At 51.5% G+C, this 26341-nt stretch overlaps 1 protein-coding gene across 3 annotated transcripts; it reads left to right on the top strand.

The window, feature by feature from the left end:
- The first annotated feature begins 1629 nt into the window (after window positions 1-1629).
- On the top strand, window positions 1630-20356 carry PEX19 (peroxisomal biogenesis factor 19). Of its 3 annotated transcripts, XM_077840819.1 has the most exons (9): window positions 1630-1753; window positions 4176-4282; window positions 5557-5722; window positions 8244-8329; window positions 8687-8848; window positions 8931-9107; window positions 9448-9492; window positions 15867-15925; window positions 18401-20356. In XM_077840819.1, the coding sequence occupies exons 1-9, from the start codon at window positions 1693-1695 to the stop codon at window positions 18759-18761; spliced, it is 1224 nt and encodes a 407-aa protein (XP_077696945.1). In that variant the 5' UTR covers window positions 1630-1692; the 3' UTR covers window positions 18762-20356. The 3 variants fall into 3 exon arrangements, with proteins under 3 accessions (XP_077696945.1, XP_077696944.1, XP_077696943.1); XM_077840818.1 differs by lacking the exon at window positions 18401-20356 and having other exon boundaries at window positions 5578-5722; window positions 15867-17648; XM_077840817.1 differs by lacking the exon at window positions 18401-20356 and having other exon boundaries at window positions 15867-17648.
- The last annotated feature ends 5985 nt before the right edge of the window (window positions 20357-26341 follow it).

Genomic DNA, 26341 nt, shown 5'->3' with positions numbered 1-26341 from the left:
GTTTAAATGTCTCCATGCTACACACAGTGGAGAGGGAGAGTCCTTTTAAATGAGGGAAGTTGGGGGCCAAGTATCCTTTAAGTGAGTCCTTAAACACCTAGGTTTTGTCTGTTCTACATGTGAAGCATCTAGGGCACGTTTCACATGGTTTCCCCCCAAGATCCTTGGCATAAAGGTCCATGCCCCATCTGTTGTGCACCTGTCTGCTGCTCTCCACCCCAGAGATAGCTGCATTTTGGACATGTCACTCCCACTACCTGCAGTGGGAGCTGCTGTGCCTGCCTGATGGCGGTTTTCATCCCAAAGTCCTTGTCCCTGGGAGCTTCCAATCAAAGGCCCCAATCCTGCAGGGAGCCCTAGAGTAGGGGTGGAGTAGGGGGCAAGGATCAGTCTGTAAATTACATTGAATAAAGAGGTCTAATCCCACATGGCTCTCGTGCCCACCGCTCCCACTGATTTCAGTAGGGCCTCTGGGCACCCAAGCAATGCAGTGGCTGAGACCCAAAATGAGAAGAGCATGGTGCAAGTGATAGTCACTGCTAGGACACACAGCTCGTTCTTCAGGGAGGACACAGGGGGTCCTGCAGTGGTAGGGGGGCACCCTGTAGGCAGGGGGTGGGGGAAGGCCTCCCATGCGCTGCCCCTTTGCTGAAAAGTTCTTAGGAGAATAATCCCAGTTTTTATAGAAACCCTAAAGAGCCAAATGGCAGCAGCAATCCTTGTTCCTGAGCCCAGCAGCACCATTCATGAGAGGAGTTAACTCCCCTGCCGCTCCAAACCCACTGGGTGTGGGAGTGTCAGGGGCAGCGGGGCATCACCATGGTGCCCCTGGGCTCCAGCTGCCAGAGGACATGGGGAGCCTAGAGCCACATGCCCTCCGCTGGAAGGGGGCAGGAGGGCAAGAGGGTCAGTACCAACCCCAGTGCATGGGCTAGTGAAAGTGGGCAGTGGGGAGCAAGGGATGAAAACTCCAATGTCAGGCAGGGGCCCAACGGGGGTGGAGGCAGACCATCCCTGCCCCCTGACTGGAGCTGGCTGGGGTAATGGCAGGACACGCTTCTCAGGAAAATTCTAGTTGCCCCCTTGATGCCAGGCCCTGCTGGGGGCAGGTTGTGTGCCTGACCCAGGTTGTGTGCCTGACCCTGGGTGGAGGAGGGTGCCAGACCCTAAGGGGGGCAGATGGGGTGCCACACCCTGGTGGGGGTAGGTGGGGGATGCCAGGACCTAAGAAGGGTGCCATGACCTGGCAGGGGCAGGCAAGAGTGCCAGATCATAAGGGGGTTGACAGGCCCTGGTAAGAGATTGTCAGACCCGGCGGGGATAGATGAGGGGGGCCAGGCCGGGGGGGGGGCGCTGGGCCTGGCGGGGGTAGATGAGGGGGGCCAGGCCGGGGAGGGGCGCTGGGCCTGGGCGGGGGTACACGAGGGGGGCCGGGGGGGGCGCTGGGCCTGGCGGGGGTACACGAGGGAGGCCGGGGGGGGGGGGCGCTGGGTCTGGCGGGGGTACACGAGGGGGGGTGGGGGCCGGGCCAGGGGTCGGCAGGTGCTGGGCAGCGCTGCGGAGACTCCGGCCCCCGCCCTTTAAAGGTGGCGGCGGCGGCCGGGCCCGCCCCACAGGGCGGATCCGGGCCGGGCCGATCAGCACCGCCCCGCGCCGGCAGGAGGCGGCCGGGCCAGGCGGTGGCTGCGGAAGATGGCGGCGGCGGGCGCCGGGGAGGCGGGCCCGGACCGGGAGCTGGACGAGCTGCTGGACAGTAAGGGGGCGGGGAGGTCTGGCGGGGCTCCTAGGGGGCTTCCCTCCCTGGGGACCCCGTCACAGGGCAGGCGGGTGTCTAGACCCTAGAGGGGCCTCGGGGGCCCCTGTCCCCAGTGCCTGTGCCCGTGAGACGCCCCGCCTCGCTGTGCTCGCAGCCCGCAAGGCCCAAGGGGCTCAACCCCCCGGCAGCGGCTGGAGCAGCCGGTGAGGCTGGGGTGGGTCCCCTGCTGCGCCCTTCATTGCCCCCGGGCTGCTCCTTGTGCTGCGGCTGGGATTTCAGGGGTGATGGGCCTGTCCGCTAAGACTCTGTGGGGAGCGGGTGTGTAAAACTGTGGTAAATAAACGTCGTCTTGGACATAAGATGGGGTGAATTGTGGCCCGGACCCCTAACTGGGGGCTACTGGGGTAGAAATTACAGTGATTGCTCAGGACTGTGGGAACCTGGTCTGTGCCTGGGGTAGGGGTTCGAACCTGGGATGGAGGATTTAGTTGGAGATCGGTCCTGCTTTGAGTCGGGGGTGGGACTAGATGACCTTCTGAGGCCCCTTCCAGCCCTGATGGTCAACAACAGCTGGTCTTTGACCCACTTGGCTCTCTCAAACTGCCCGGTTGGCCTCTGTCAGTATCTGCGTTTGGGAAACTTCAGGGAAGATGCAGTGGGTGACTCTCTTCCCAGTTCTCTTGCAGGCAGTGCAAGGGCGGGGAGAGCTGGTCAGAGGGATGTGTCCTCTGGAAGAGAGGTGAAAGTTCCCAGCTATCTGTGCTTGTTATGGACTCCCTGGCATTTTCACAAGAGCCTGGCCATTTACTCTACTGGGGCTGAGATGCTGCTTAGCTGATTATAGGGTGTCATCTCAGATTTCCTTGTGGCTTCATTTACATACAAGATATTTTGTCCCTCATTTGTCTTAAGTTTATTTAAGTGGCTGTTAGCTGCCAAGCTTCACCCCAGAGGCAGTGGCATTTCAATGGTTTCTATTGTTGGCATTGGTGGGGGTGGTTTATTTTATATTGCAGTAGGGCCCAGAGGCTAACCAGACTGAGCCCCATTGTCCTGGTGCTCTGTATAAAAAATGGCAGCCCCCGCCCCACAGAGCTTACAACCCAAAAGCCAAGGCATAAAGCGGGGATGAGACAAACAGGCAATTTGTGTTGGGGGAAACAAGGTAACAAATAGTAGGATCTGGGTAATTCATAGTCAGCCGGGAGCAGAGATCACACTGTAAATGTCAATTCACTAACTTTCTTTATGTTTGCAACACAATCTAAGATTGGACCCAGATTGCTGTTACAAGAATTTGTGAATCCTTAAAGGGACACTGTCACACTAAAGTATAGTACTAAAAAGTTTTCTCGGCTAGGTAGTAACATCGCCGATCGATCGCTAAACTGAATGAATGCTAAGAATTTAGGGCCCAGTTCCGCAAACACTGAATACCTGGTGGCTTCATTTATAGTCCTGCTCTCCTTGGGGTCAAGTCCGTAGCCAGTGGTGGTGAAGGTAAACGTGCTTTCAGGACTTCCTTCTCATACTTTATGCTCCTGGTTAATGTTCTGCACGCCTCTCAATTTGAATATTGATGCAAAGCAGTCAGGTGGACTTCTGGTTCGTCGTGAGTTTCTGACCGATTTCCTTTGAGGTTTTCTGGTGCCAGCCTCGTGCCACACAGCTTGGTTCAAACAAATCATTTTTTTAAAAATGAACTTTAAATATTTCACTAGCTCTCAGATTTTTTTAAAAAAATCATCTTTCACAAAATCTGAATGTCGGGTTAAATTTCACCTCATTGGGTCCCTTTAACCACCCCTCATCTTGGTGCCTTGTGTCAGTGCATCATCTTGAGCCCTGGGTAGAGGGGGAACTTGCCCCACAAAACTGGGTCTGCAGGGATTATGGCCATGTTGCCATGCAGCAGTGTGCGTAAATTAAAGTACCACGCGTAGGATGAGAACTGGACGTTCATCTCCCTCCACCCTCAACTGTAGCAACTCTAGGATTTGGAATGCTCTGTGCCATGAGGGTAGTGGCTGGCAAGCCAATGGGTTTAAAGGTCAAGTATGACTCCGTATAAGCTGTCTGAGGCTTCTAAGGATGTGTCTACACAGTATTTTGGAGCGAGCCTCCCAGCCCGGGCTGACAGCTGTCTACACAACTATTTTTAGAGTGCTAGGGTGAGCCCTGCTAACCCCAGTCTGTCAACCCAGGCTAGGAGGCTGGCTCCAGAATGCTGTATAGACCCACCCTCACTGCAGCATGAGCATCTTAAATGCTTTCTCCTTGTCACAGTGTGCATGGCTTTCCCTGGGTTGGCTGCCTCGGCTTCCTAGTGGGCTTGGTGTAACCCCTCCTGTCTCCCTCTCTTCTGGGGCCTGCATGGTTATAGCCACTCAAGTGAACTCTCCCTGCTTCTGTCTTTAAGGTGCACTCGGTGATTTTGAGAAGACCAAACCGGTCCCACCGCCTGCCCCTGCTGCTGGAGCGGGGGATGCCTGCAGCTCTGAGAAGTCGCCAGGCGATGCAGCCCAAGTATGAGCTCGGAAAGTCCATCTGAGTGCAGGGTGGAGAGGGCTTGGGGAGAAGTTCCCCTTGCTTTACAGATCTGGTAGAGTCCCTTGCTCTTGTGGGCTGGGCTCTTGTCTGGGGATTCTTGGCGTCCCCTTCTGTCCCCACTCCCCATTCCACCAAGCCTTCCTCCCAAATATGCTGGCCAATCAGGGCTGTAGCTTTGACTGCTGGTCTCTCTCTGGGGGATGAGTAGAGTGGCTTGGTCAGAACTCTGCTATCTCAGGAACTGCCTGTCCTTGATTCCTGTCACTGTGGTTGTGATTGGCCAGAATGTTCTTGTTGCCCATCCACAGAATCAGGCCTTGGGAGCCATGTGGCAGGGCTGTTCGGGGTCCAGCCCTTTGTGTCTGGAATTCACGCTTCCTATGGATTGGTCAGGACACAGTGGAAGCTGCTTCTGTTCAGTCCAGTTCAGTAGCTGGAAGGGCACTCCTAGTGGGTGGAGGTGGTGGGGATTGGGCTAGTCTGGGACCATTCATTGCAAAGGTCACTGTTTCTGATTATTGTGATTTACCCAGATACAGCTGTAGTTGGGACCATGTTTTTGGAGGGATTTTAATGACTAGAGCGGGATCTTGGAGTCAGAGCTCCTGGCTTCAATTCCTAGGTCTGTCACTGACTTGCTGTGTGACTGTAACACTGACAGACCCCGGTCATTGGTGGGCAGAATCCAACCTGGGATCTCTGGAGCTAAATGCATTAGCCTCTGCTGAATGAGCTAAAAGCCATATGGCTGTTAGCTAAGGCTGTAGAGAACACTCATAATCTCTCTCTCGCTGAGTGTTCTCGGTGCCACTGAATGGGACAGAACACCACACCCAGGAGGTGTGTGGGTTACATGAGCACAGGCAAGTCGCTTCCCCTCTGGGCCTGAACTTCCCTGCCTGTAAAAAGGTCCAAATCTCTACCTCAATTTCGAACCCAGCCTGAACACTTTGAATGCTTTGATTTATTCTGTTTTTACAAGTCTTTGTTCTTGCTGTGTCTTTGTGTTTCCCATTCCTGGGAGCAGAACAGCAATTGTGCAGGAACCTGTTACCAGGAGACTCAGCTCCGTTTCACAGACTTGGCAAACTTGGATCAGCACTGGAATTGTCCTGTGGTCCTTCCTGGGCTTTGGTCCTGCCCAGGTGCCCAGGGAACACCCATTTGCATCTCATGGTCCCTGTGGGAAGATTTTGTTCTGAGTGGGGCACAGAGCTCTGTGACGCCATGGTTTGCTTGCTTCCTTCCAGCACTCCCTCTTTGCCTCCCAGGAGAAGTTCTTCCAGGACCTGTTTGACAGCGAGCTGGCGGCGCAGGCCACAGCAGAGTTTGAGAAGGCCATGAAGGAGCTAGCTGAGGAAGAACCCCACCTGGTGGAGCAGTTCCAGAAGCTGTCAGAGGCCGCTGGCAGAGTTGGTGAGGAGCGGGTGTCGCACTGTTACCCTTTGCGTGGCGTTGAGTCTGCTGGAGGGGGAGCTATCTGGATTTAACATTAGGAGAGTTAGCTGTCCAGTGGGTTAGCACAGGGGCCTGGGAGTCAGGACACTGGTTTCTGTCACTGGCTCGTTGGGTGGCCACAGGGTAGTTGCTTCTCCAGGTGATACCTTGCTACCTCTCCGTGGCACGGAGGGGCTTAACTGACGGTTGGTGGGCTGTGAGACAATCAGATGGCTTCAGGGGAGCATTGTAAAACTCGCTGTAGTATGAATTGTCCAGCACAGGCAGTGGCTGCTCAAGCATCTCATGTGCTGCCTCATTAAGGTCCATCCACCCTGACCAGAATGGGAAGAGGAGAGTTCTGGCTCTATGACCCATCAGCCCTTGACTCCTCCGGCTGCCATTGAGGGGGAAAACTTCCACTAGTTTTTTTGCAGAGTGAAATATATGAAACCAAGGGACAGTCTAGGGCCTTGGGTTAGGAACATGGGAGTGGCCCAACCTGGGGCCATTAGGTGCAGTGTGTGTTTCCAACAGCGGTTGGTACCAGCTGCTTCAGAGGACGGTGCAAGAAATCCAGCAATTATGGGATAGCCTGTCCCATGCACAGCTAGCTCCTGAGCCCAACAGTCAGTGACTGGCTTGTGCAGAGGGTGAATAGCCCTTGCAAAATGTTATTTTTAAATATTTACTAGTCTAACGCTGGCTATGCTCATTATCCATGTAAAGTCTTATCGTCTCTGATTCTCCCTAAACTCTTGGCCTCAGTGATAGTCTGTGGAACTCACTGCTACCCAGTATCCATGGCTCATGTGAAAAAAAGTGTCCTTTTATCAGTTTTGGATTTGCCAGCTGTCAGTTTCACTGTGTAATCCATCCACATGATTTCTGTGAATGAGATTTCCTCTGTAAGGAACAATATTCAGATATCTTCTTTTATGGTGCAAACTCAGATTACTTACCCATGCTACAAAGAATCTGTTTGAATCTGACCCTAAGGTATGCTTCGAAGCCCAACTCCTTCTGACCACAAATAACACCAGGAGAGGAATGTATTAAAATGGAGCATTAAAAAAAAATCAAACCACTACCACTTCACTTAGTGATGCTTGCTGTCATGCCAGAGAGGGCCAGGAATAATTGTAGTAGAAAACATGCAGTCCTGGCACATAATACTGAGATGGAGTTTGTTCACTTCGAAGCCTTGCAGAGCTGCTAAAAGCTTAGGGCGTAGCTGCTCTAGAAAACCTTTACTACTTTAATTTGGCTAGGTCTACGCTAGCATAGCTGCACTGGCAAAGCAATTCCAGCATAACTGTACTAGCCTAATGCTCCTAGTGTGGATGCTGCTTGTCCTGGCAAACCTGTGCTTTTGATGGTGTAGCTTATTCCACCATCAGCATGCTTTTACCAGCCCGACTGTATCTACCTAGATGCTTTTGCCAGCACTGTTATGAGGACCACAGTGATGTTAGCAGAAGTTTGTAGCATAGACTTTACCTCATACCCATACAGCTAGAGCAGCAAAAAACAAAACAAAAAACCCTCTAGGGTCGATGCAGTTATACTGGTTTAAACGCTTATCTAAGTATGCTTATTCCAGTTCGGGAAGCAAAATCAGTTGTCCTTGTATAAGATACCTTTGTGTAAGTATAACTGAGTCCATGCTATGGGTTTTGTTGATATAACTTGATGGGTACAAAATCACCCCCAACCAGCATTGTTATATTGGTGTAACTTTTCTAGTGTAGACCAGCCCTTACAAGCATCTAAAGAGAGCAAAAAAAAAAAAAAAACCATGCAAAGCAAATCTGTCGTCTTTAAACAATGCTTCCTTTCATGTCTGGGCCGTGGGTTCAGGTGCAGAGGAGCACAGGCTGATGGGGAGTTTGGGTTTCCTCTGTCTGTAAACCTTATCCCTGACCCATGCCCTCTTCACGTTCCTAATCAAAGGGCAGAAGAGAGTTTACACAGAGCTGAGCATGTTGTTGTCCACAGCCCCAAGCAGCCTCTTCCCAGTGACTGTCAGGGTCTTGAGACTCAACTCGCTCCACATGTGCAGGGAGACCAGAGTCCGCCTTGCAGATCTAAGGGTATAGAGATTTGCCCTCATTTCCAAGGAGCAGCAAACATCTGATCAGCAAGGCACCATGGTCTGTTGGTCACTGCACCACCCTGAGAGTCTGGAGGGCTGAGTTCTCCCATTTCTGCCTTGCTCTGTGACCTGGGTAAGTCACGTCCTCTCTCTGTGCCTGCAGAATTGGGTGTGATAATCCCGAGGCACCTTTAAAGAAGCTCTCTGAGGTCTGTGGGTTAAAAGAGCAGCAGAGAAAGTGAAGTATTGTTATTACAAAGGTCGCCTGGGTCCGCAGTCCCATCTCTGCTATTGGAAATTCTCTCTGTTGCATACATAGAAGCGCTAATAACTTGGAGCCGTAATTTAACCTGGTAATAACATGAGTATTTGTCTGATCTAGCATTTCTCCCCCGATCTCCACAGGAAGTGACACAACATCCCAACAAGAATTCACCTCCTGTCTGAAAGAGACGCTCAGCGGCTTGGCTAAGAATGCCAACGACTTACAGGTAAAGCATCTGCTGAGGTTCCCGGAGCTTGGTCATGTTCTGACCCAGTTCAGATGAGGTGACTTCCAGTCCAGACCCTGACTCCTCTGGGGCCGAGATCCTGAAGGGAAATAGCTTGAAAGATGCCAGAGGAGGAAGCAGCAGGTTGCAGAGGTGTTTGGGGCACAACAATCTGGCTTCTGCATCACAAGAGAGCATTCACTTGTCTTGATGGTGGCATAGTAGGGGGTGCTCCTCCCTCTACCAGGGACGTTCTCTGTGCACTAGTCCTTGCGCTGGTTGCCTGCACTCTTTCTGACCCCTGTGATGTGCTGGATGTAAATCTCCTTATTTGTGGGGTTTGGTTTCCCTCTCCAGAACTCCAGCATGTCGGAGGAAGAGCTGGCGAAAGCCATGGAAGGCCTGGGCCTGGAAGAAGGCGACGGCGAGGGGAATATCTTACCCATCATGCAAAGCATCATGCAGAATCTCCTGTCCAAGGATGTGCTCTACCCCTCCCTCAAAGAGATCACGGAAAAAGTAAGGGGCTGGGAGCTGGCAGAATGGCACGACCCCACCCCCGCCTCGAGGGTCACCATATCTCCATGTCCTTTGCTCCTAGTACCCTGAGTGGCTGCACAGCCACCGTGACACCCTGCCTGAAGAGCAGTTTGAAAAGTACCAGGAGCAGCACAGCATCATGGGTAAAATCTGCCAGCAGTTCGAGGCTGAGCAGGCTACAGACAGTGACGCCGAGCAGAAAGCTCGCTTTGAAATGGTGTTGGATCTCATGCAGCAGGTGAGCATGTCCTCTTTTAGAGCCCACCTTTGGGGGCCTGCACCCCCTTTCTAGCCGTGAGCTCTGCTGAGGGGTCTCAGTCCTGGCGTGTCAATTGGGATGGGGCTTTTGAGAGCATTTGTCCACTAGGAACCAGACTGAGAGCCCAGACTCGCGTCGCTCAGGCCACAGAAGCACTGTTGGTGACACCCCAGCTCACTCCTGACCTCTGCTGGGCCAGGATCCAGCCACTGAGGGGCGAGGCTTTGCCTTTCCTGAGCCATCCCCTCACGCTGGGCTGTACAGCTGGACACATGCTGCTTGGAGCTACTCTCCCTTAATGCTCTTGTCTCTCTTCCAGCTCCAGGACCTGGGGCACCCTCCCAAGGAGCTGGCTGGAGAGTCGGTGAGTGTGGAATGTACATTCCTCCTGTAGACACGGCCTGATTCCCAGCCCTGGTCTCTGCACCCTTAGCCCCCATTGCAGTCAAATGGGAATTTAGAGCCCTCTGCTCCTGAAGGGATTGGGCCTCTAGTCTTCAGGCTCATCTAGGAGTCTGCTGGGAGATGGTAGAGCTGTCAGGTAGCCCTGGACCCTTCTCTAGCTGCTCCACTATTCTTTCCTTTGGTTGGTATCTAGCAACAGAAGGCAGCACTTCCTTGCTACTCACTAGATCAGTGCTGAGTGCCTTTTGGGCTGGCAGGGACGTGAAAGGATTGACTTTCCCGATGGGATCAAGCAGTGTCTTGATGGGATACAGGAAACCTTGGGGCCACTGCATATTCCTGGCAAGGAGAGCTCTCTAGCGGCTAGAATCTGAACTCAGTTCTGTGTGCTGGTTTGACTCCTGGCTCTGACACCATAGAATCATAGAATATCAGGGTTGGAAGGGACCTCAGGAGGTCATCTAGTCCAACCCCCTGCTCAAAAGCAGGACCAATCCCCAACTAAATCATCCCAGCCAGGGCTTTGTCAAGCCTGACCTTAAAAACTTCTAAGGAAGGAGATTCCACCAACTCCCTAGGCAACGCATTCCAGTGTTTCACCACCCTCCTAGTGAAAAAGTTTTTCCTAATATCCAACCTAAACCTCCCCCACTGCAACTTGAGACCATTACTCCTTGTCCTGTCCTCTTCTACCACTGAGAATAGTCTAGAACCATCCTCTCTGGAACCACCTCTCAGGTAGTTGAAAGTAGCTATCAAATCCCCCCTCATTCTTCTCTTCCACAGACTAAACAATCCCAGTTCCCTCAGCCTCTCCTCATAAGTCATGTGTTCCAGACCCCTAATCATTTTTTTTGCCCTTCGCTGGACTCTCTCCAGTTTATCCACATCCACACCCATGTGCTGATACCAGGGGCAGTCCTTTCTGTGGCTCCATTCTCCAGTGTAAAATGGGGGTAATACTGGTTCTGGGGAGAATGGGACATGTGCAGCTTCGTTAATGTCTGGAGGGCTTTGATGAGGTGCTGCCGGGAACTAATTCACACTTCTGTAGTCATCTGCTATACTGACAGGTAGAGGCCTAATTAGTCAGGTGTAACCCTTTGTCACCTAGTGGTGCTTATTCCCCTGCTGGCTGGTTCCAGCCAAAGGAAAGAATCAGGTGGGTCTGCCCAGGAGAACAGTGATGCTGGATTTTAAAAGGAAAAATCTTCCTGAGCAAATCCACCAGCTGCTGTTTCTGTGCACCCTACTCAGACTTGTGCCTCTGGTAGGGAGAGTGAGTGGCTGGGGATAGCTCAGTGGTTAGAGCACGAGCCTGGGATGTGGGAATTCCCCCATCCACCACAGACCCCCTTCTGGAACTTGGGCCAGACATTCAGCCTCTCTGTACCTCTGTGAAAGCAGGGGTAATAAGGTAGTGAGGTGCTTTGAGATCCACTCATGAAGAGCCCGATACATGAGCAAAGCTGGTTGTTGGGATGCCATGCTGGGCCAGCACTGACCTGGGCCCTGCTTCACTGAGCTGGGAAACGGTTCCAGGGACCTCGATTGCACGGAGCGTTCGATTTCTGCTTCTCTGTGCAGCCAGCAGTATTGTTCCTGACCAGACTGCTCTGCTGCCTTACCGCCATTGTGCTCGTGCATTGGCATGCCTCTCCCAGAGGGCCAGGCTCTGCAGCTGGGAGCAGGCCTCTGGGGCAAGTCCATCTCCAAGGCTCTGCACTGGGGGCTGGGGTTAGAGGTGGCTGATCCAGAGCCAGTGCAGCGTTTGTGGCTTTCTCCCCACACTGGACAGCATCTGTTGTAGCCAAGCCTGGCCCAGGTAGATCTGAGCTATAGACCCTGTCCCTGGTCTCACAGCTGGTGCCTGGGACATGCCTGGGGTGTATGGATGTGCGGGGCTATATGCATGGGACAAGCTCTCCCTTGCCAGAGCTGGCTCCTTACAAGGCTCCTAGGTGTCTCTGCACTGGGCATGTTGGGCCATTTGCCTACTGTTGGTCTAGCACCTGCAATGTCCCTCAGTGCCAGGAGCACTAGTTCAGAGGGATCGCTCTGCCCTTTCATGGCGTTGTCAGAGCGAGCTGGTAGAAGTGTTGGCAGCTGGTCTGCACTCGTGCTCTCACCATTCGCACCAGCGCTGGCAGTGGGAGAGCTCTGGAACATCCTTGGAGCAGATGAGCAAGTTTCCAGCCCCACTGCAGCGTTGTTAGAGCTCATGCCCCTGGGAGGCTGCTACAGGGCTTGTCTGCACACAAGCTGTAGTGCTTAACTGTCCAGGTCTAGTTAGTAGTGCGGATGCAGTTAGATCGGTATAAAGGTGCTTATCCCAGTGTAGCCTATGCCCAGAAGGGAAGGGGAAGAAACTATTCCAGAAGAAGGTACCTCTAGACCAGACTTCTCCACTAGGGGCTGTGCTGGTATCACTATATTTGTAAAAATCTCACATGTTTAACTGGCATCGTTATACTGGTATGAAAGGTGTGTGTAGACCAGGCCATGGCCATTCTGGAGTAGTTTGGGACTGCTGGCTCTCCCCTGGGCTCTAGCTGTGCAGTGAATTGCTCTCGAAGGCTCTCTGCGCTCCAGTTTGCTGGGCTTCCCCAGGTGCTGAGACAACCGCTTTCCCTGCAGCCTTCCCGCCGGGGGAGTTTCTGCCTGGGGCCCTTTCTCACAGAAGAGGGCCTAACTAGGGGGGTGGGGATGGGGAGAAAGCCAGCTGTGCGCTAAACCCCATGTCCTCCTGGATTCTGATCCCATGCTCAGCTCTCATCTTCCTCGGAGTCTTTTCCTGTTGCCAGTGATACCTGGAGGGGGTAGGAAAAGGTGCCCCCTGTGGAATGCTATGTGTGGGGCTTAGCGCTGGTCGCTGGCAGGCCCTAGCACTAACAGAGCCCAGGAGCCCAACAATCTGTTTGCGAGCGCGACAGGTGCAGTGACATTTTGAAATGTCTGCGACTTCCAAAACAGCCGTGAATCAGCCCCTGGCTCTTCCCCTTAACTGGGCATTACAGAGCAGCTGACGCTGGGTGGAAAAACAATCTCTAGGAGCTGTTCGCTGGCACAATACGTTGCCTGAGAATAGGCTGTTCTTAACCCTTCACTGACCACGGAGCTGCAGCCTCATTGAGGGTGGAGGGGAATTATGTTCCCCAAGCCATGTAATCTTTAACCCCTTAACTGCTTGTCCTCTGCCTGCCTGTGCTGCGATTGGTCTAATGCTATAGCTCTTGTCTAGGCAGCATAAAACTCTGAGGTCTAGCACCTTGTCCCTCTCCTAGGAGAGCTGGAATTCCTTTGGGGAAGGAGGTATGACAGGAATAGGACCCAGGAGGCCTATTCCAGGTTCTTGCTGATTGGGAGACACTCTTAACCTGTCCATGGCTCAGTTTAGCCCTCCAAAACAGGGACAATGCTATGCATCGCACCACTGCCCTCTGCTGGCTTGAATGAGAACTGCTCAGTGTGTCATAGGTGCTACACTACTGGAAGATGGAGAGTCTCATTTAGCACAGGTGAAGGGGGTGGTACTTTGCCTTGAAAGACATGCTTAGAAGGACTTTGGTTCTGAGAGAACATGGATCTTCCCCTACATCCCTTGTCAGTTTCTTGACCATAATCTACCTGGAGCAATAGATTTTACTTTGTCCATTGCCTGTTTTGCTCCCAAATCCACATGGTGTGATGGGGGTTCTTGGGAGAGGATTTGGGGGCAAGGCTGGCCCAGGCTGTTTGGAAGGTACCCTCATGCCAGGGCTTGCTGCGGAGCCCATGCACAGTGGGCTGGGTGCCAAGTGTCAGGATCTCTGGCAGCCAGAGCGAGGAAGCTGTGAGCTTGTGGCTTTACTGCAGTAGGAATTCAAGGCCGCCTTAGGAGTGCATTCCTGGGGATCAGAACAGAGTACATTTCAAAGCCTGCCTATTTGTAAGCGTAGCACTTAGCAGCTGGGCTGAGACGTGACATCACCCCTCCTGTCTGAAAAGCAAAACCTTAGGGTCCATTTGGATCAGGATCTGAGCTTTGCTCGTTGAGCCCCTCTCTGCTTAGCTGTTAATTCCCTAGAGTTCTCCAGGAGCAAACAGAGCATGTGGAGAACTGGCTAGGGAAACACCTGCTTGGCTAGTACCTTTCTCTGTTTGCATAAAATCCATGAGATCTTGGCATGTTACGCTGTGATTGGATGGGACTTTGTTCCCTCCCCTTGGATCATATGGCTGTGGGGTGGGAGAAGGGGTGCAGGAGAGGATCCCTGAAGATCTCCCTATCAGTGCACCAGAAATTGCCCAGCACACCTGGATTGCAGAGGCTTGGGGTTGTGTCAGGACAGCTTTAACCCAGCCACCTGGGTGTGGGAAGGTCCTGAAGGAAGCCAGCAGAATTCCTGGAAGGTCAATGTCACCATGTAAGTGCCCAGTCCAGCTGCTTCTCGCACCGCACTGCCCAGACTGTGATGTAGGGCCACTCCTAGGGGCCAGGGATACAGCCACTGTTCCGACTCCCCCTCTCACACACCCTGAGGAGATGGGTGTGTCCTGCGGCTTGGTGCTCAGAGGGCGGACAGCTGGCTGGTGTTTCCACACTCCTCCCCAAACCAACTTGGCCCAGGAGCTGAAGCAGGAGGAGCTGCTGAACTCTGTCTGATAGCACAGTGACAATTAACGGCATGTAATGCTTTATTGATATTCACACTGGTAGCAGCCTAGAGCACTTTGCAGGCACAGCCTTGCGACGTCGCTGTGTGGTAAGGTGGCGACGTCCCGATCTGCAGGCAGAGCTGCTATGTCATTGGCACCCCAGATGGCTTTTGGGAAGTGCAACTTCTCTCGTGATGGCACGTTAGCAGCTCTGCTGGGGGCAGAGGCGTGTGTGTGTGTCTATGTGTGTGTGTGTCACTGCTGGGTTTCTGCCAACTAAAGGAGAGGGCCATGGAAGCTCCTTGCAGGGGCAGCTCCCAGCGTTGGATGTCAGCAGTGGACCCTGGCTAGCAGGCTGCAGAGCAACAAGTCTGGGAGGGGAGCCAGGCCAGGCGCTGAGCAAAAGGTCATCCCGCCTGGGGGCAGGAGGGAGGGACGGCTGTCAGCTTGCTCACCTCTGCTGGAGGAATAAGTGAAGCATAAAGGGAGGCTGCAGGAACAGAAGGGGTGGGGGGGAAGCTGTTCTGCGAAGAAGGGTCGCTTACACTCCCTTCTGATGTACTCTAACCCTTTATTAAGGCAATAAAAACACATAGGTCCACTCTGCGCAGTGGCCAGAGATCCTCTGCAGTCACTAAAGCTGTACTCCGGACAGTTCTTTCTAAGAGGCAGTGTGGCCTAGCAGATAGGGAGTCAGGGGAGCTGGGTTCTGTTCCTGGCTCTGCCACCTGCTGTATAATCTTGGACAGATTGCTTCCTGGCTCTGTGCCTCAGTTTCCCCTCCCACCCTGTGACTATTTAGATTGTAAAACAATTGTGAAGGATGGTGTTAGTGTTTGCACAGCACCCAGCCCACTTGAATATGAGTAATGAGTAACTTCCTGTAGGCAGGCAGGTCCATAAAGGCCTGGTACCAGTGTGGGGTGGAATGCTACCCTGGTGCTGGGACGGAAGGGAGGCAACGGTGGGTGGTTTGAGGCAGCTGGACAGTGTGTGCCATGGGCAGCTAGGCGACCAGCGTGACACAAGGAGGCCGCTGAACCTGCATGCTCCTGGTTGGAGAAGGGGGGCATCAGGATTTCCATTACAGCGGGAATGTAACTGATGTCCGTACTGGACCATCTCCCTGCTGGAGTGCAACCTGGGCACAGTGCTGACCCCCACCCCCAGCTGGTCCATCTGCCCAGCTCTCTGATGTCATGTCTGTCTAGCTCATGGTTGGCTGGAGGCCAATACAGGCTACGAATGGGGGTTAGATTCTTGCAGTGGGTACCTAGGTGGGATGAGGACTTCAGCTGATGCGGGTGCAGGTGTGCATGGGGAGCTTGTACTGCCACTGCCCAGGTCACACCTGCTGTATGGATAGAGCCTCTTCCGTCCAAGTGCCCAACAGGTTAGGCCTGGTAGCTCCCAGGTGCGTCAGTATTACTCTTGCCCCTACCCCCCACCTACTGGGGCGAAAGGAAGTGGAGCCACAGACGCGACGTGAGTGTGAGTAGTCTTGCACTGAGCCAGCAGCAGAGCCAGACTCCGGGCTCCTGGGTTCTAACATCTTGCCCACATGCCGTCTGTCCAGCACCTCTTGTAGCACTAGGCTCACAGCCAGAGGCTCCGGCCTAGTCGCACCGAAGCCGGACAGCGGGTGGCCATGCCATGCCTTCCCACGTGCTAACCCTTCCCCTCCTTTTTCCCCAGCCACCTGGGCTGAACTTTGACCTCGATGGACTCAACCTGTCAGACACAGCCAGCGCCGGAGGGGACCAGTGTCGAATCATGTGATTGCCACCCACGCCAGCCGACCAATAGGAAGGGGTGATGGGTGTAGGTTGGGGGGACAGCCCCCTGGAAATGCTGCAGTGCCTAGAGCATGCCGGGTTCTTTAACATATAATTAAAAATCCAGATAGGATGGCCTCAGTCTGTGACTTTCAGAAAGTCTTAGGAGATGCCAGTTGACGAGAGAGTGCACCCTGCAGAGACGCCTGGAGTGCTCTGACCACGTGGTTCCTCCCTGGTGCCTCCGGGCTAGGAGTCCCCCAAACTGGTGCTCTCATTCTTTATAATTAGCCTTTGGGGTGCTGGAGTCCTGGTGGAGCGGCCCCAGCTGTTCAGGGGCCCCTCACGGTGGGGGTGGGGGGAGCAATTGTCTTTTGACTGTGTGGTTTGAAATCTAATCCTCATTCAAAGGGATAACCAGTCCCCTCGGCCCAAGAGATTCTTATCCAAGTCTCTTCCTGCTGCATCCGGTCCCCTATGACAGGCAGGGCTGGGGGGGTCTCACTGCTGGTTCTAGGGAGTACTGCAGAAGCTGAGCAAACTCCTGGGCTGGTCTCAGCCTCCCCTGCGCACAGGCTTTGTTAGTGACTGAGCCAGCCCAGGTGGGCAGCGCTGGCTTGAGGGCAGAAAGGGGAGGTGGAGCTGGAGAGGTCTCGCTGCAGAGTTCCTGCAGGGTAGATGAGCAGCTTAGTGTAAGTGTATTAGGGTTGTGGGGCCCTAAAAGGGCCTTTGTCACTCTTGTGCCATTAGCAGCACTTACACGCGCTCACTGGTGCTGCTGAAAGGGGGAGCCAGGCCTGTACTGAACTCTCTGTTCCTTTTCTCACGCTCACTCCCCTCGGCTCTGGTTTCAGCGGGCAAGGGCTTTCTCCTAAAGGCCGGTGCCCTGCCAGTGGCCGTCTCTGCTGGAGCAGCCGCTGTCTAACTCCGTCCAGCGGTGGCGCATACGTTGCACGTCCCCTTCCTCAGACCCAAACTCTAGACCCCAGCGTGCCAACACAGTCACTGCCCTGGTCCCCAGTGACAGCTTGCTGCATCCAGTTATCTCTCTACTGCAAGTCAGATTCCTCTGACCACTGATCCCCTCTGAATAATGAGACCAGGCCTCCCAGGGACTGAAATCTGTCAAGAATTTACGCTGCCCAGCTGGATTTGCTATCAGCTACCATCCAGCCTGCAGGCCCCACGCAGTATGTGCCTGTGAGCTCCCCCACTGAACTTCTCCAAACACCTGCTTAAAGGCATCTGCACTGAGCCCCCTGCGAGGGAAGCTAACACAGAATAAATTGCCACCTGCACACAGCTGTCTCTCCTCTCCCTCATCCAACTCTCTAATAAACACCCGGTGTTAATTAACTCAGATCTGTACCTTTCTCTCTGCCAGCTGCCAGGGTGACAGGTGGGGACTGCATTCTAGGGGAGCAGCTCAACTTGGCCCTGGCTAAGCTTAAGAATGCAGACTCCCTCAGAGCGGCTTGTGAAAACCCTGCTGGCTGCTTCCAAATCCTGAAAGGGTGCTGCCCAGCGGGGCCCTCCGGGTACCTGGGCTTACGAGGGGGAGCTGGAGCAGAAGTGATTGCCAAGGCAACACTGGCAGCTATCAACTCCGTGGTGTGATTTTCCCCCCTGCCCCCCCCCATTGGCAGAACCTGATTGTACACAATGGGCTGTCTAAATTCCCTGAATAAAGGTGGTGACAATTTCCCTGGCTCTGTCCTCCATGTCTGTCTCGATGGGGTGGGGGATCTGCTGAATGGGGAAATGAAGGGGCAAGGAATAGAGCACAGACACCTGTGGGGAGGAGTTGCAAGCGCATACGCCCTTCTCCCCACTCCTTGAATCCCGCTCTCCCTAGCCAACTGTACAGAGCAATACAACCAGGCTCATCCATGGTAATCCCTGCCCAGGACAGGGACACCTTGGGCTCCTGCTCAAAGGCTCCACTTTTCCCTATGGGGCCCTGTAAGGACATGTTGGGGAGGGGAACGTTTCTTTCTGAAAGAACTGGCACCTGAGACTGCTAATCTGGCAGCAAGGATATTTAATCTGTGCGGGGGTGGTACTGTGTGACAGGAGAGTAGCTAGCGCTGTGCCTGTGTTTAAGAAGGGGTGCGGGGAGGGAGGGAGTGAACAGGGCAAATACAGACGTATTCGTCTGACCTCAGTAATAGGCAAGGCTGTAGAACAAATGGTGAAGGAAAAAATAACTTTGTGGCGGTAAAGGGGTAGGGTGACCAGATAGCAAGTGTGAAAAATCAGGGCAGGAAGTGGGGGGTAAATTGGCGCCTATATAAGACTAAAGCCCCGAATATCGGGACTGTCCCTATAAAATCAGGACATCTGGTCACCCTCTAGAGGGGATGTAATGCAACAAGGGTTAACCCTATGGAGATCATGCCAGACTAACCGATTGCCACCTTTGAGAAAATAACTGGTGGGTTTTTTTTTTTTTTCAGATAAGGGAATTGCAGAAGATCCAACATACTTGGATTTCAGCAAAGTATTTGACTGGGTGCCAGCTGGGACACTGTTAGTGAAGTCAGGGGACATGGGTTGTGCTAAAAGGGAGATTATTGGACTGAAGGGAGGTGACTACTGGAGTTTCTCAAGGAGTGCTCTTGGGGCCAGTCTTTGTAGTAATGACCCTGGCAAGAAAAGTAGGAGTGTGCTACTGAAACTTGCTGCTGATACGAAGTTGGGTGTCGTCATTAATGCAGAGGAGGGCTGGACTGATAGGCAGGAAGATCTGGATGACCTTGAGGCCAGGAGTGACAGAAATGGGAGGAAGTTCAATAGTGCAGAGTCATGCACTTAGGGTCTAATCAGAAGAATATCTACTACCAGCCAGGGCCTCATCAGTTGGAAGCAGGAGGAGGAGAGAGCCCTGGCTGTGTGTTGATCACAAGATGACTATGAGCCACCAATGATACGCAGCAGCGAAAAAGGCAAATGCAATCCTAGGGCATATCAGTAGGGAGAGAGAAGTATTAATACCATTGTACAAGGCCCTGGGGAGACCTCAGCTGGAATACTGTGTCCAGTTCCTGTCACCCATGCTGGAACAGGTGCAGAGAAGAGCTACTAAAATGATCAGGGGACAGGAGGGCCTGTCTTAGGAGACTGGAAAAGCTTGGCTTGTTTAGCCTAGCAAAAAGAAAGCTGAGTGGGGCTATGATTGCTCTCTATAAATACAGCGAGGGTTGGAGGAGATCCCAGGAATGGGGAAGAGCTATTGAAGCTAAAGGACAATGTTGGCACAAGAACAAATGGGGATAAACTGGCCGTGAACAAGTTGGAAATTAGAAGAAGGTTTCTAACCCTCGGAGGGGGAAGGTTCTGGAACAGCCTCTGCTTAGGAATTGGGGGCTGGGAGCAAACAATTTTAAGAGAGAGCTGGACAAATGTAGGAGTGTGATTGTGTGATGAGGTTGCGTGTGATGATAGGGGCAGGGCGCAGCAGCCCTGGGGCTCACTTCTTATGTCTCTAAAAGCTCATGTTTCAGTATTTCTGCAGGCTGCCTGTAGGGGTCAGGAAAGGATTCTCCTGCTACCCCTGCAATGTATTCTCTGATTTTTTGTTTTGTTTTATATCACCTTCCTCTGAAGCGTCAGGGATGGCCACGGCTGGGGGTGGGACATTGGACAGGGAGGGCCTGACCTCTGAGGTGGTATCCAGCATTCTCTCAGGTGCTTGGCTGGCTGGTTCTCGCTCACCTGCTCAGAGTCTCCCTGATTGCCATATGTGGGTGTGATGGGTTACCGCACCCACACACACTCTGGGGTGCCACCTAATGTACTGGGGTACCACTGAGCCTCCCTGTTTCAGCAGCCTGGGCTCCCTCACCCTGTCCTGCTGTGCCTCCTCTAGCACACACACAGGTAGGGACACGCCCAGCTGCAGAAAGACACAGACACTGAAATAAGAACTGCGTGGAAAGGCTTTCAGCTAGGGAATTGTCCAGCACTCAAGTGCACTCCCCTCTGGAGAGTAAACCCAAAATTGTATTGTTTTGCGCTGCACCGAGAACTGTACAGTGTAAGATAATTGAAATTTGTCCCCTCCCTCAATGTGGAAAGAGATAAGCACACTTTTGGCCCCCCAGTTATGAATTCCACAAACTGGTTTAGAGATAAACAAAAACAAGTTTATTAACTACAAAAGATAAGTTTGAAGTGATTATAAGGGATAGGAAACAGCAAAGCAGATTACTGAACAAATAAAACACAAATTAAGCTTGATACATTAAAGAAACTGCTTACAAGTAGTAATTTCTAACCTTAAAGGCCAGACACCTTTTCCAGCCTGGGCTCAGCTATTCTGCCCCCCCATCCCCCTTCTCTTTGTTTCTTCGATGTTTCCAGCAGTCATCCTGGGCGGGGATTCAGTGAAGAAAGAACCTAGATTAACTCACTTCCCTGCCTTAAATAGGATTTACATATGGCGGGAATCCTTTTTTCCCCAGTTTGATCCCCACCCCCTATTAGTGGAAGGTAGTCCAAGATGGAATCCAGTACCAGATGACATGGTCACATAACCCTGCAGTGTCAAAGCAGCCATGAGTGAAGGTTATTTGCAGCATCCCTGGAAACTTCTCAGGAAAGTGGGAGATTAGCATCTTCAAAGTCCTAGTGTTCCCCCTAATGGCCCATCCAGGCTGATTGCATTTTGTCTGGTGGGCGTTCCCCACGTATAAACACAGTTAGGTACATAGCCAATATTCCCAACTTCGGATACAAAAATGATACATGCCTACAAATAGGATAATCATAGTCAGTACATCATTACCTTTCCAATGATACCTTACATGTCCCAAATTGCACAAAAAAATCTTAGTTATGCCATATTCATATCATGACCATATCTCTATGGTATAGTGTCACAGTGGGGTCAGGCGGGAATTTCCCCCCAACTCAGATTGGCAATGACCTGGGGGAGGAGGGGTTGCCTTTCTCTTCAGTATGTGAGCCACTTGGCAGGATTATCTAGGTATTTCTCATGGAATCATTTCCCTGCCATTGCAGGGGCCTCGGACACTGGTGCACCTTGGTCTCTCCTATTCTCTGCCTGTGGCACATCATCTCGTCTCGTGCGGGCTGGAATACTTCAGTCTACTTTGGTTGTTGGGTTTAGTGTGTGGGTGCTGGGTGGGGTTGGTGGACCGTGAGATACAAGAGGTCAGATTAGATGATCTGGCCACCCCTTGTGGCTTTAAACTCTGACTCTACTTACCAGTGGATTGCAGTCGCCTCTCATGACCGCTGTTTTAATTGTGAGCAGTTCTTAAAAAACCCGTGTGACCGGGTCCTAGGGGGGAGCCAGCTATGGTCACTCAATTAGGGTGAACTGCAAAGAACGGGGCAGACAATCCCCGTAAACCTGGTGGCTATTCCAATACTTGGATTAACCAAGGCAGCATAAAACAGCTTCTTTATTACTTTACTGGTTACTCAGAAGTCCAAACAGCACAGTTCCCTTAAAGTGATCCAGCCTCCGGTCTCCATCCAGGTACCCACGTCAAATATGATCATTTCTGAAAATCTTGTTTCATCATATAAAAGAAAAGGTCCTACCAATCCCAAAGGATCAGACCAATCCCAAAGGATTAACCTCCTAGGTTAATGGATGTTTCAGATTTTGCCCAAAGACACGCTACAGCCAATTCTTATTAACGAAACTAAAATTTATTCAAAAAACAAAAGAGAGAGAGAGTATGGTTAAAAGATCAATATACATACAGACATGAGTTCAATTAACTGAGCTTCAGATTCACAGCAGAGATGGTGAGCTTTGTAGTTGCAAAGAGTTCCTTTAGAATTCAGTTCATAGGTCATAATCCAATGTCCAAATCTCATATTCAGGGCGTACCAGTATAACTGGGACCTCAGTCTTGTGACTCAAACTTCACCTGAAGAAGTCTAAGCAGATCTGAAATGACAGAATCAGGACCCAAGGATCTCTTTTGACAAGTTGGAATTCCTTAGGAAACAAAAGGTAATTAGGATTACTTTGAAGGAGATATCACCGGTACTTAGCTATACAAATTAACATAAGGCCATTTGCTTGTTCCTCCACCACTCACAGATTATTTACTATACATTTCAAAGAGAGATGAATACAGAGAAATCCCGTGTTTGCAATTCATTTAAATGCTCGGATGTTCTTTTGACCTCTGAATTATCAGAATACAGAAGAGACAGGGACTGTTGATTACATTGTGAACCCTACTCACACATATGTAAATACACAAAACACAAACATTATCTCCCCACAGGTCTTTTGAGGGTTATTTATTTTGCAGGATGTTTAACCCTTTCTAGCCATGCGTCACGCCCTGTTCAATGCCTTGATTATCATACACATTGTAAAGAGAGAAAAGGAGTGGTCACTTTGGATGGGCTATTACCAGCAGGAGAGTGAGTTTGTGGGGGGGGGGGGGGCAGAGAGTGAGAAAACCTGGATTTGTGCCGGAAATGGCCCAACTTGATTATCGTACACATTGTAAGGAGAGGTTTCAGAGTAACAGCCGTGTTAGTCTGTATTCGCAAAAAGAAAAGGAGTACTTGTGGCACCTTAGAGACTAACCAATTTATTTGAGCATGAGCTTTCGTGAGCTACAGCTCACTTCATCAGATGCATACCGTGGAAACTGCAGCAGACTTTATATATACACAGAGAATATGAAACAATTACCAGCAGGACAGTGGGGTGGGAGGAGGTATTGTTTCATATTCTCTGTGTATATATAAAGTCTGCTGCAGTTTCCACGGTATGCATCTGATGAAGTGAGCTGTAGCTCACGAAAGCTCATGCTCAAATAAATTGGTTAGTCTCTAAGGTGCCACAAGTACTCCTTTTCTTATTGTAAGGAGAGTGATCACTTTAGATAAGCTATTACCAGCAGGAGAGTAGGGTGGGAGGAGGTATTGTTTCATGGTCTCTGTGTATATAATGTCTTCTGCAGTTTCCACAGTGCATCTGATGGAGTGAGCTGTAGCTCATGAAAGCTTATGCTCAAATAAATTGGTTAGTCTCTAAGGTGCCACAAGTCCTCCTTTTCTTTTTGCGAATACAGACTAACACGGCTGTTACTCTGAAACCTGTTTAATGCTGATTACTGATACCCGGATGAAACTCCAGGGGCTATTTGAGGATGCGGAAAGGAATACCCACAGGACAGGGCTGGTCAATGCTCCCAGAGGTGTGTGGGGATCTTTAATGATAGCCTGGGAGTACAATGGAGTAAAATCTCATTCCGTGGGCAAGTTAGTGATAGAAATGGAAGGGGGGTGGGTGTCATTTCAGTGTGTTACCCTCTGTGGTGCAGTGGGGGCAACTCGCTCCCCACACCCTCGCTCCAGGTCCTTGAGTAGTAGAACTGTTGATAATAGGTCATTGGAAATGGGTCAAGTAGGGGGTTGTTCGAAAGCCAGTTCTCCCACTAATACAATGGTACCAACCATGACAAGCCTAGAACAATTGCACAGATGTATATTTGAGAATGTTTAAAAAGCAGGATTTATTGAATTCTACTTTATGCAGGGATGCATTGCTCACACATCAAGGAACACTGGGCTTTAGTAATCCTCAGGAAGTTAGCCTCAGTATGTCGGAGTGAAAACATATATTTCTCAGTGTTGTCCCTCTTTAGGCCACCAGCACGAGATGTTTTGTCGCCCTGATCCTCATCTGCATCATATTCACACATCTCCACACAAAGCAGGCTGCTGGCCAAACTTTTGCAGGGTGGTGAGCATCTGGTGTTGGCACGTGAGCATTTGATTAGCTGAAGGATTGATTTGGGAGTGCATGGTGTTTCATACATAACTGGTGTGATCAGTTCATCCTCCAAGACCCATTCCTGCCTGATAGGAGAGGGTAGTTTTGGATGTGCTTGATCATCCTGGAGCCATTTCATTGCTTGATAATTTGCCCAATTGATAGCAGGTATAAATGCACCCCTTGCAGGGGTGAAAGTAACTTAAAGGACTTACCGGTACTCTGGAGTCCTGAGCAGGGGGCATGACCTCAACTGGAAGAGGGAGAGCCTTTAGAGGCCTGGGCCCTTTAAATCGAGATTTAAAGGGCCCCGGGCTCCGGCTGCTGTAGCGGCGGCTGGGAGCCCCAGGCCCTTTAAATCACTGCCGGGAGCTACCAGCCACCTGAGCCCTGCTGGCAGAGCCCCGGGGTAGCAGCGGCGGCCGGGGCTCTGGCGGTGATTTAAAGGGCCAGGGGCTCCCAGCTGCCGCTACCGCAGCGCAGCCCTGGGCCCTTTAAATTGCCACCACTACCCCGGGGGTCTGGCAGTGGGGCTCAGAAGGCGATTTAAAGGGCCTGGGGCTCCGGCCGTCGCTGCCACCCCAGGCCCTTTAAATCTCTGCTGGCTCCGGCAGCAGGGCTCTGGTGGCAATTTAAAGGGCCCAGGGTGGCAGCGGCAACTGGAGCCCAGGGCCCTTTAAATTGCCACCAGAGCCCCGCTGCCGCTACCCCAGGCTCTGGCAGCGGGGTTTGGGTGGCGATTTAAAGGGCCCAGGGCTCCGGCCACCACTACGGCCCTGGGCCCTTTAAATCGCCACTGGAGCCCCCAGGGTCCCGGCCACCTCTGCTACCCAGGGCTGAGTGATAGGAACACAGCTCTGAGGGATACGTCGTGGGACCTAATATAAGGCAAGTCTTGCCCACAGCTGGCCTTGTCTCAAAGTCTTCAACTTTTTCTTGATGCTTGATGTACTTCCTCTCCAAGCTGGCCAAGTTCAGTTTATGGGTGCATGTAAAGTGACACAGAGCATTGTGTTTAGCCAAGTTCCTCACAGTGGTATTTGCCAAAGATTCAGCCACTAGTCAGTACTCTTTGTCTCCCCATTGATACCTAAAACTGATCAAGACCAAAGTAAAAGCAAGGATTTGGGAATAAATTCCTTTGGGATTGTAATTAATCATGTTACATAATGTACATTAGGTATGTGCATACCATTTGCAGACGGATTCCAGTAACTTCTGCTGGATGCTGACATCTTAACCAGTGCCTCCTGTTCAAGCTGTCCTATAGTGATTTGAGTGTGAGTGCCATCCTCATGGCAGGCTGTGAAGAAGCAGGACACAAACCCCACATTGGCTGTGAATGCTATACTTAGCATTCACCAACTATTTATTAAGTGTAAACTCCTCATGGCCTATAACAGCCTAACCATGGAGTCACAGACAGTACTCTGTGACTCTTGGGTACTCTGACCTATCTCACCATGCACGTAAGCTTACCTTTTGTGAAAGAGAGTCCCTTACCCCAAACATCCCAGCAATATTCAGGTTACATCCAGTCCCAAAGGACAGGTCATTTGCACTTTAGGTCTCACATCAAAGGCAAGGTTTGTAGCCAATCCTAAATAAACTATCCAAAGATGTATTAACCAAGAAGAGGAAAGCCAGAAGCTGGGAATGAACGACAGGGGATGGATCACTTGATGATTACCTGTTCTGTTCATTCCCTCTGAAGCACCTGGTGTTTCTCAATGTCGGAAGACAGGATACTGAGCTAAATGGACATTTTGTCTGATCCAGTATGGCTGTTCTTACGTTCTTATGAAATGAAAGTTATTTACAAGGTTAAAGCAGGTAAACATAGACACACAAATGAGTTCTAATCTTAAATTTCAAAAAGTAATAGAAGCTTCCAGGACAAAGCAAGCTCTATATGTCCTTTAGGGCTAACCCAGGCCCTGGAGATCTTTCGCTTATGCTTAGTAATCCTTGCCTTTCGGGGTACGTCTACACAGGGACCAAAAGCCCACAGGTCAGATGACTTAGGCTTGCAGGGCTCGGACTCTCGGGCTGAAAGATTGTTGTACAGCTGTTCAGGCTCGGACTGGAGACCAAGTTCTGGGACACTGCAAGGGTGGAGGCCCCGGAGCTTGGGCTCCAGCCTGAGCCTGAATGTCTCCACAGCAATTTTTAGCCCTGCAAACCCGAGTCAGCTGACCTAGGCCAGCTATGGCCATGCCACAGGTCTTTTGTCCCTGTGTCAACATACCCTCAGAGTCCAAGAAGCATAAAAGATACAGTTCCTCCTTGTTGGGGCTTTTTATTTCTTCCCCCTTTCTACTTTGAGTTGCAAATTCAGCTCTTGGGAGGAACTCACTTGCATGTCTCCTCTTTGCTGACTGCTTTCCCTCCTTGCACCCCATAAAGTCTTTTGTCATCTGATGTTCCACAACAGTTGGGTGTCACTGGGCCTTCTGTGTGGGGCAGCAGATAAAGCCTCTGGCTGGAGACTCAGATTTCACACTAGTTAGTTTGTCTCTTTCCTTTCTGGTGACTTGTAGATGCTTTCAATGCCAATCTTTCAATAGGGGATATGTATGTTATAAGTGAGATTAATGCAAGCAGCAGTTGACAAGCCT

The sequence above is a fragment of the Eretmochelys imbricata genome, chromosome 24 (assembly GCF_965152235.1).
Source record: "Eretmochelys imbricata isolate rEreImb1 chromosome 24, rEreImb1.hap1, whole genome shotgun sequence".
Classification (NCBI taxonomy): domain Eukaryota; kingdom Metazoa; phylum Chordata; order Testudines; family Cheloniidae; genus Eretmochelys; species Eretmochelys imbricata.
The sequence above is the reverse complement of the archived record's forward strand: the minus strand, read 5'-3'. Positions and strand labels throughout refer to the sequence as shown.